Raw genomic sequence first — 10670 nt, forward strand, 5'->3', positions numbered from 1 at the left:
GTGTTTGTGTTATTGTTCCCAAATGCAATATTTGAGGGTGGGGTGTGAGGATCGCTTGGACTCTGTAAATAATAAGAATAAATCGATGTGGTTCAGATAATTGTAAAGGGAAGAGAGGTTTCCTCTGGGACTTCAGAAGAGCAGGTGCAGAGCAAGAGAAAAACATGTTTACTGAATTGACTGACATGGGTCAAGGAGGCAGAAAGATGAGTTTGAATGATCTTTATAGGCATCTTAAGAGCCCTGGAGCCCATCAGGCCAAAGGCCCATCAAGTCCAGCATTCTGTAATCACAATGACCAATGAGTTGCCCCAAAGGGAAGCCCACAAGAAGGAGATGTGGAGCAGAACCTTCTCTACATGTGACTCCTAAAACCCATCGCACAGGGGCCTCCTACCTTCAGTAGAGGAGGGAGAACATATCCTTGAAGGCAATAGCCTTGGGCAGCCTTTTTCCCCTCCATAAAGGTAAAGGTCTAGGTTTGTCATCGCTTTTCTCTCAAGAAGCAGGCGTCTTTTAATTTCATGACCGCTGTCACCATCTGCAATGATCATGGAGCCCAAGAAAGTAAAATCTCTCACTGCCTCCATTTCTTCCCCTTCTATTTGCCAGGAGGTGATGGGGCCAGTGGCCATGATGTTAGTTTTTTTGATGTTGAGCTTCAGACCATATTTTGCGCTCTCCTCTTTCACCCTCATTAAAAGGTTCGTTAATTCCTCCTCACTTTCTGCCATCAAGGTTGTGTCATCTGCATATCTGAGGTTATTGGTATTTCTTCCGGCAATCTTAATTCCGGCTTGGGATTCATCCAGCCCAGCCTTTTGCATGATGAATTCTGCATATAAGTTAAATAAGCAGAGAGACTCCTTTCCCAATTTTGAACCAATCAGTTGTTCTATATCCAGTTCTAACTGTAGCTTCTTGTCCCACATAGAGACATCACCTTGCCAACAAAGGTCCATATAGTTAAAGCTATGGTTTTCCCAGTAGTGATATATGGAAGTGAGAGCTGGACCATAAAGAAGGCTGATCGCCGAAGAATTGATGCTTTTGAATTATGGTGCTGGAGGAGACTCTTGAGAGTCCCATGGACTGCAAGAAGATCAAACCTATCCATTCTGAAGGAAATCAGCCCTGAGTGCTCACTGGAAGGACAGATCCTGAAGCTGAGGCTCCAATACTTTGGCCACCTCAAGAGAAGAGAACACTCCCTGGAAAAGACCCTGATGTTGGGAAAGATGGAGGGCACAAGGAGAAGGGGATGACAGAGGACGAGATGGTTGGACAGTGTTCTCAAAGCTACCAGCATGAGTTTGACCAAACTGAGGGAGGCAGTGGAAGACAGGAGTGCCTGGCGTGCTCTCGTCCATGGGGTCACGAAGAGTCAGACACGACTAAATGACTAAACAACAACAAAGGTAAAGGTACCCCTGACTGTTAGGTCCAGTTTCAGATGACTCTGGGGTTGCGCACTCGTCTTGCTATTTAGACCGAGGGAGCCGGCGTTTGTCCGCAGGCAGCTTCCGGGTCATGTGGCCAGTACGACTAAGCCGCTTCTGGTAAACCAGAGCAGCGCACAGAAATGTCATTTACCTTCCCTCCGGAGCGGTACCTATTTATCTACTTGCACTTTGACATGCTTTCGAACTGCTAGGTGGGCAGGAGCTGGAACCGAGCATCAGGAGCTCAACACGTTGTGGGGATTCGAACCACCAACTTTCTGATCAGCAAGCCCTAGGCTCTGTGATTTAGACCACAGCGCCCCCACGTCCCATTCCCCTCCATAAATTTGTCTAAACGTCTGTTACTACACAATTGTAAACAGACCTACTCAATGGACTACTAACTATCTCAATAAAGACCTGAGTGCATTCCAGCAACCCAATCTTGAATTCAAGGTTGTGCCCTTCCAGTTGTGATGTGCGTGGTATAATGACCATTTGAGTAAGCCCAATGATTGCCATGGAAGCCATGAAGTCCCCACAGGGCCCAGTGGCAAACTCTGAATGACTATGTTATACAAAACCATGCCAGAGACCACCTCTGCCAGCTCAGTCAGGGGAGTTCCTCCACCCACTTCAGTCATTTTGGTTGCCCCTTTGTGAACCAGGCGCTTGTGGGGTTGGAAGGGTCATCTAATCCAACCCCCAATCCTATTCCTTTCCACCACCCTTTCCCCACATTCCAAGCTGCACTCGCCACGTGTGACAAACAGTCTCCTGCACAGGGTAAAATTTGCACTTCCTGATATTTCTGATGGTGTATCCAAGCAAAAAGGTTTAAAACCAAGGGTTAGGGACAAAGAGAGCTGGGGAGAGCTGAAGATTCCCCTTTGCTGGGGGGTGGGGGAAACAACCCAAAACTTTTCACCTGTTGTTTTTTTCTTTTTCATGCCTAAATTCCTACCCAAAACACAGCGGGGGTTGGTTGGAACCACCATTCCCAGCAACCTTTGCCAATCCTAAAGGAACCCCCCTTCCTCAAATCGGAAGCTTTTGGGAGGAAATTGAGCAACCCCCTTCCAGAGAGTAAGCTTGGGAACTGTTATGTACTGCCCATTGTGTAAATAATGTATATAAGCAGATACTTTGAGGGGACTTTCATTCATTCCTCCTCACCACTATGAGCTGAATAAAGAGCATGAAATCACTTTGCGACTCTGAGTATATTTCAGGAACACAAGATCTCCAGGTTGGGTTTCTGTTCCAATGGGGCTCCTCTTCCGGAAACGACGTCGCAACCAGCTGCTTTTTTAAAAATTCCCGCTTCCGGGTCTCTCTTTTTCCCCACGGACGCAGCTGCTTCTGGATCCTCTCGCTGGAAGACCTTAGGTGAGTTCAAGAGAGGGGATTTTTTTGGTAAGCTCCTCCAGAGAAAAGCAGAAATTGGAGGTGTGAGGGTTGTGTGTCTCTTCTGTAATAAAGCCAGAGACGTAAATCTGCATATTTTGTAAATGAATATATTTATATTATATATATTTTGGGAGACTCCGTACAACAACAGTTGCATGAGGGTCTTCTAACAGGCGATTCAAGGCTAGACCTATTTTTATTGCTTTTGCGCCAAAAGGGGGGATTCTAAAGCAAAGGGCGCACCTCGCAGAAGTATCCTGATCTCACTTGCAGGTTTCCTTAACCAGGCGTTTTGATGTCCCAACTTTTCCTAGCTTTTTTGGGCACGCGCACCGATTCCCCGGAAAGTTCAACCACGTTGCAAAAGCGAGGCAGAGATTTAAAGCCTCGGCGGCTGGAGAAAACACGTGCGCTTGAAAGATCCCATTGGGGAATAAATTCCCAGAGGCAAATTCTTTAAAACAGAGGCGCGCGCGCGCGCTGCAAGAGAAAATTGGGCATCGACGCAGTCAAACGACCGTGCAAGGCGCCTCACTGCTTTTGTTTTAGAAGAAGCCCTGGTCGGAAAAGTAGATCCCACTCTCAGCTGCGGATTCGGGTGCAAAATCCTTGCGTGGAGTTTTTTTTTAAATCCCTCTTCCTCACTTTTGCAGCGTGGTTGATATGGCTGGAGAGGAGCAGGAGTCTAATAAATGTGGGTCCAACGTGCCCCCTCACAAAACATGTGACAATTTTCTCAACTTGGCTTAGGGGGAGTGCCCCCCCTTTGGCTTGGGAACCAGATTCCCAAATAGTTTAAGGCACAGTTGCCCACTGAAAAGTGCTGGGGAATCTCCCGGAAACCGGAGAAGGGCATTGCAATCGCCTTTGACTGTGGCTGCAGACAAATCTTTGTCACCACAAAGGTGGTGGCAGCGATGGTGATTGTCTATAATCAAAGGGGATTGCAACACACCTCAACGGTTTGCAGGAGCAGGCCCTTTCTCAATTACGACACCATCCCACTGCATTGATTAGGTTTGAAACCCTCACTTTTCCTGCACTGTTAAAATTTTCTGTTTCCAGAAGTGCTGTGCTTATTCCAAATTTTCTGTTTCCAGAAGTGCTGTGCTTATTAAGTGGAATCCTAAACTGTGGGTCCAGAGCATGACTCACACAAGTGTTTGCAATTCCCGAACCCCAGTATGGGTGTATCCCAAGGGCAAGGCAAAAATAAAAAATGGCTCCACCTACACCAAACATTAAAAACATATGTATTCCCCCAAAGAATCCTGGGAGCTGTATTTTAAGGGTCCAAGGACTGTAGCTCTGAGGGGTAAACTAGGAAGGTAGTAGCCTGCCTCATATTGAGTCAAAGCACTGGTCCATGTAGGCTCAGTGTTGTCTAGAAGGCTTTGTCTCCAAAGTTTCAGGTGGGGAGCCTATAAACGCCATTAGGGAGCTTCTGCATGCAGAGCTACAGCCCTTCCTCGTGCAGTTCCCAGGATCCTTTGGGGGAAGCCCATGTGCTTTAATTGGCTAGGGTGGGTGTGACCAATGTCTCTCCTCTCCCAAGGAAAGAAGCAACTGGGGGTGGGCATGAATAGAAGTGTGTGAAACTGCACAGGAACCTATGGCCCTTGGGATGTTTCAGGACTCTCCAACTCCCATCAGCCACAGCCAATGAACCTGGATGATAAAGTGGAAGACGGACTTTGGCAGGGCCATAGGTACTCCACATCTGGTGTAGACTTAAGTGGATTTCTCCACTTGCCTGCATTTTGTTATAATAATAATTTATTATTTATACCCCACCCATCTGGCTGAGTTTCCCCAGCCACTCTGGGCGGCTTCCGATCAAGCGTTAAAAACAATACAGCATTAAATATTAAAAACTTCCCTAAACAGGGCTGCCTTCAAATGTCTTTTAAAGAGAAGATAGCTGCTTATTTCCTTCACATCTGAAGGGAGGACGTTCCACAGGGTGGGCGCCACTACCGAGAAGGCCCTCTGTCTGGTTCCCTGTAACCTCACTTCTCACAATGAAGGAAACGCCAGAAGGCCTTGGGGGCTGGAGCTCAGTGTCCGGGCTGAACGATGGGGGTGGAGACGTTACAAAGCGGTTCAGCTTTCATCTCAGACTGAAGATTTCCCCCACTCTTTTGATCCATCCATCTTAGGGAATTTATGATACTTATAAGGGGTTTTTTAATTCTTTATTTACTTTCCTTTCATTTATATCCCATCTTGGTCCCCAAGGCACCCAAGGTGGCCTACATAGCCCCAGCCCCCAGTTAATTCTCACAACGACCCTGTGAGGTGGATTAGGCTGCAAGAGTTGGAAGGGCCCTCAAAAGGAACTCTGAGGAAAGATACAACGTTTTTGGCTTTTTAGGTGAGAAAAGGGGCAAGGGTGGAGAGACAGGATGGAGACAGATGAGGGAAGAGACCTCTCATGGAATTGGTACAGTTGCAAGGGACACCGAGGGTCATCTAGCCCAACCCCCTGCAGTGCAGGAATCCTGCCCACAGCCGTCCTTGGGTGGGTTAAAAGCCAAACCCACTGACCCTTTGTGCCACCCAGGACTGGGCCCAATTGAGCTTTCCAGTAAAGCTGAATTTTGGGGGATTCCAGGCAGACAAAAGGAAAAACTTATAATTATATCAACTTCATAAAGGGTTCTAAATACTTATTGATTTAAGTTGATTGCCCCCCCCCCTTAATACAAGCATGTGTATAAAACTGAAGGGGAACCTAGCAGGCTCTTCTCTGTACTCTTCAACACTTGCTAAAAACATTTTTGTTTAAACAAGTTTCTCCAGGCATTGCTTGCCCTTGGTTTTAATTACTTTTTGAAGGTTTTAAATAGTTGTTTCAGGGGCTGGGGAGGGGAGGTGATGGCCGCCAACTTGGTCCCTGTTGAAAATTGGAAGTTGGGCCTTTGGCCTGATCCTGCCTGGTTCTTCTTATGTCCCTAAGCTGCTAGTCATCATGGCTTTCTTCTGTTCAGAGGCAGCCTTGCCACCAAACGCCAATTCCCTCAGTTCCTGCAACTGGTTGTCCCCCCTGGGCTAGAAGTCTCTTTCGGAGCCAAGCAGTTTCTATCTTAGTAAATAATGCTATGAACATTATTATTATTATTATTATTATTATTAGGTAATTCAACAAAACATATTATCTTAAAACATATCATCCTTAATTTTTTCCCCTCATTTCCCCCCCTCCCTCCCACAAACAACCCACCCCTGACTTCCCTCAGTTCCAATCTCTGGTTTCTCTATAAATGCTATTCTATGCATGTTACAGAATTGTATAAATCCTTAATTTATCTAACTAATTATTATCAATAAAAAGTTTGTGAGTGTTTATTCAACACCTGCCAAAGAGTCCAATTCACTTTGTTGCGTCTTTAGGTACTGTGTAAAAGGTTCCCATTCCTCTTTAAAGTCACAGTTATCCTTGTCCCATAGTTTATATGTCAATTTAATGGTACAAACATTATTGAACAGGGCTCTCCATTCACTATATAACGAGCTGTCCTAAGCTGAGAAAATAGAAAGTGTCCTCTCATATTGTATCACAGTGTGGTACGTTGGCTTGACAGCCACAGACAGAAAGTCTTTACAGAGGGTGGTGAACCTGCTAGATGACATCGCAAGGGATCATTGCCTTAGGAGAGTGAGAAAAATTCTCAGGGATGATTCACACCCCAGGCAGCACCTCTTTAATCTTCTACCCTCGGGCAGGAGATATAGAAGTATAATCAGCCGTACCAACAGGCTAAAAAACAGCTTCTATCCATGGGCTGTTAGGCTGCTGAACGGAAAATAATACAGTGCAACTGACGTTCAGGGTTGGTGTGTTGTGCAACAAGCACACAGAGATCAATGAGACTGAGTGTTTGTGGGTGGGGAGGAGGGAGGCTTAGTTAATTTCATTGTACACAGGTTGTACATTGACAATAAAGGTATTATTATTATTATTATTATTATTATTATTATTATTATTATATTTCCTGCTATCCAGTCTTGATCCCTTGCATTTCTTTTCGTTTCCCACAGTGCTGCACTGTTTGTCTGAGGCAACCCATGGCGGATCAAAACCCCAGATTTTCCCACCCCGGAATGTGGCCAAATATGACCCGTGATATCATCCAGGTGCCAATAAGACTTCTTACTGTGGGGGTGGAGGGCTAGATGGGGTTCGGCCCTAATGCTCTGCCTTAAAACATCTCTTCTTCCCTGTTGCAGGTGTTACGGGAGGCGCGTGTGAGTTCCTTGCGTGATACCATGCGGAGTCCCTCAGCATCTTCCAAAGATTGCTTACCCAGAAAAGTAAGCCAAGTTCAAAGCCCCCTTTTGTCTTCAAGAAAAGACTTGATTTATAAACAAACAAACAAAACGGGATAAACACATATACAGTGGTACCTCGGGTTACAAACGCTTTGGGTTACAAATGCTTCGGGTTACAGACTCCGCTAACCCGGAAGTAGTACCTCGGGTTAAGAACTTTACCTCAGGATGAGAACAGAAATCACACGGCGGCTGGAGGCCCCATTAGCTAAAGTGGTACCTCAGGTTAAGAACGGACATTCAGAACGAATTAAGTACATAACCAGAGGTACCACTGTATAAACTATACAAGCCAGTATCTTTCTAATTTGTTGTTATCATATAACTCGTTTCCAGTGACATTAGCTCTGATTCCTGCATTGCAGGGGGTTGGACTAGATGACCGTGGGGTCTCTTCCAGCTCTGCAGTTCTACGATTTCTATGATAATTGACAGAACAGTAGTAGGCCTTGTTGCAGTGCCTGTTATATATGAAATGCATTGAGGAAATTATTCTCCTTGGAGTTGTAGCAAGCAGGCATTCCCACCATAGTTGATGGGAAGAAGATGAAACCTGGCGATCTTCTTGTGACCCTCCCCATTTTCGGCAGAGTTTGCTGTTCTTAAAGGCTAATAAGCAGGGGAGGCTTTTCCTTTTTATATTTTTTCCCCCTCCCTTCCTCCACATGCCTCTCAAAAAAGTAGTTTTATCAGGGCTTTGGAACTCAGTTCTGGCACCTCTCAGGTGGGCACTGTTGCCCTTCTAAGAGAAGGAGGGAGGTTTTTGTGGCGAGTTCCAGCACCTCTTTTTCTAGAAAAAAAAAGTGCTGTTTTTTATCAGTCTCCTGCAATTTCTCCTCCTCTTCTCCTTTCCTACAAAACTCTCCTTTTATTTCATCCCTCCTTCCTGGTCCGTTCCCTTCTTCCTCTGGTAACTGCTGTCATCTCTTAGCCTCCTCCTCTCTATTCCCCATTTGATGCTGTTCTATAATATTGCCCTTTCCATGCAAAAATGACTGGCAGAATCAGAGACCAGGGAGAAGAGACGGTGGAAGAAGACTGGAAGAAATTTAAAGACTACTTACAGAAATATTATAAGATTAATGAATGTTAGAATGACTTCGGATTGAGGTTAAATGGTTATTAGCAACAAAGTGGTGAAGGAGTATGGAAAATTCGAAGGTTAAAAGATGTAAAATTAAAGGCTCAATATATTAAGATATTAAGAAAAGATTAAGATACATTAAGATATTAAGATAAAGATTAAGTTAAGATGGAGGGAAGGGATTTGCTGATTAAATATTTGAACTGGAATACAGTGAGGGGAGGTGTGGGGAAGTCTGGGAAATAAGTAAATGCAAGGAATATCATGAAAATGGAATTGTTTTTAATTGTCTTTTTTGTTGTTGTTTTTGTATTTCTGTATTCTTGAATTTTTGTATTTTTCTTTTCTTTTCTTTTTTTCTATGTAAAAACCCTAATAAAAATATTATATATATATATATATATATATATATATATATATATATATATATATAATATCGCCCTTTCCCCTCACTTTCTAGCTTCCAGCCCAGCCGAAGACAGGACTTAAGCGGCTTCATCCGGAGGAGGCCCAAGGGGAAGCCGAAGACAAAGAAGAGGAGCAAGACAACAGCTCAGAAGCTGCGGAGAGCGACGGTCTTGCTTGCTGGTCCCCTGGGTTGGGCCGAGGCCTGATGCCTCCCACAAAATCAATCAAACTCCTTCCGGGACCAGGTCCCTTTGTGCAAGAGGAAAGCCACCCACAGATTCTGGGGGGTGATGGCATGGAGTGGGACTGGGAGACGTTTCTAAGTAGCCACCAAGAAAGGCCACAGAATGGTTATGAGGGGGGAAAGGAAGCCGACAGAGGGACAAAAACGGGAGAAGGGGTGGTGTCCGGCATCCAAACCCATGGAATTTTTTCCCTGGGGGGGGTGACGGTTTGCCGCAGCAGGCCTGTACAGAAAGAGTCCCTGCCCTTATCGGAGTCCGAGGAAGAGGAAGGGGACCAGGCCGGATTTTGGTGCAGACCATCTTGGCGTCAGAACCGGGTGCCGGCCTTTTGGCGGTTTCCACCCTGGGGCCAGAGAGCTGGGGCAGTGCTGGACTTATCACAGCACAATCCCCAGAGAGCTTCAGGGGCCCTGGACCTAACACAACGCAGATTGGGGGGCCAGGTGGCCCTAGGTTCATTGCAGCGCAAATCCGAGGGCCAGATAGGTGAGAGGGCCATGGACATATCGCGGCCCAGACCCCAGGACCCAATAGCTGTAGAAGCTCCTGCCGTTCCAGAGTACAGAGCCCAGGACCAACTCTTTGGAGGTCCTCTTGACTTATCAAGGCCCAGACCCCAGGACCCAACAGCTGTAGAAGCTCCTGCCGTTCCAGAGTACAGACCCCAGGGCCAACTCCTTGGAGGTCCTCTTGACTTATCACGGCCCAGACCCCAGGACCCAATAGCTGGAGAAGCTTCTGCCTTTCCAGAGTACAGACCCCAGGGCCAAATACTTGGAGGTCCTCTTGACTTATCAAGGACCAGACCCCAGGACCAGATAAATGGAGGCACACCTGACTTACAACAGGCAGCCTGGAATCTGTGCGTGTCCTTTGTAGGGCACCATATACAAAGATGGTGCTATGTACTGCTGCCGCTACTGCTTATGCTGCAACTTCTACATCACCATCGCCGTATTTAAGATGTCATCCACATCTGATCCTGCCAGGCAGTCCCGATGTAGCAACATGATTTTCAGCCTTTATATTGGGGGGGGGGGAGTGTGTTGCCTTGTTGAAGCCCAAGTTTTAAAATTAAAGAGGAGGAATGGTGGGTTAGCATATTTTATTTTTTAAAAAATATCTTTTATCAACCTCACCTGCCTAAGCTAACCTCTAAAAAACCAGAACTCTTTCAATGGGGGGAATGTATATATTTTTCCTCTGAAGAAGTCCAGTAATCGGTACAAAGGTCAAGGATTGGTTTAACTTAAATCGCCTGCGATCAAGATATAGCTTGTGTCTCTTCTGCTGCTTGTTCCTTGTACATTTCATAGGTTCTAGAAGATTATGTGAATCATATATTTGTGCAAAGTTTAAAAGGCAAGGCCTGTGAGATGTCCTACTTGTTTTTAAAAGGTGGTTATGAATAAAGTTTATCCTAATAAACAGGCAGATTCATCAGTCCAGTTTACTTTTTTTAAAAAAAATAATATTTATTTGGTTTTTCAAATTACGCTTTTATCATTCTGGTTTACAATCCTCAGCATGCTGCAAGGCAATTTTCCCTGGACTGACACCGGCTCAAGCCTTTACAGCCGTTGGTGGTGGTTTGTCTGGGGTACCGCCTTCATCCACACTTCATCTTCCTTAAATTGTTTGTCCTCCTCTCGTAAATTACTTTCTTCCACTGCTTCCTTAACTTCACTGCCATCCAAAGAACTTAATGCTTTAGACCCGGCCCTTTTGTGATGAATAAGATATCATGGC

At 45.5% G+C, this 10670-nt stretch overlaps 1 protein-coding gene across 1 annotated transcript; it reads left to right on the top strand.

The window, feature by feature from the left end:
• The first annotated feature begins 2720 nt into the window (after window positions 1-2720).
• Window positions 2721-10316, top strand: LOC310672726 (uncharacterized protein). Its single transcript, XM_083430333.1, has 4 exons — window positions 2721-2831; window positions 6894-6989; window positions 7083-7166; window positions 8729-10316. The coding sequence occupies exons 2-4, from the start codon at window positions 6921-6923 to the stop codon at window positions 9881-9883; spliced, it is 1308 nt and encodes a 435-aa protein (XP_083286459.1). The 5' UTR covers window positions 2721-2831; window positions 6894-6920; the 3' UTR covers window positions 9884-10316.
• Window positions 10317-10670: the final 354 nt, after the last annotated feature.

This window comes from Podarcis tiliguerta, assembly GCF_965153285.1.
Source record: "Podarcis tiliguerta genome assembly, chromosome: 2".
NCBI lineage: Eukaryota > Metazoa > Chordata > Lepidosauria > Squamata > Lacertidae > Podarcis > Podarcis tiliguerta.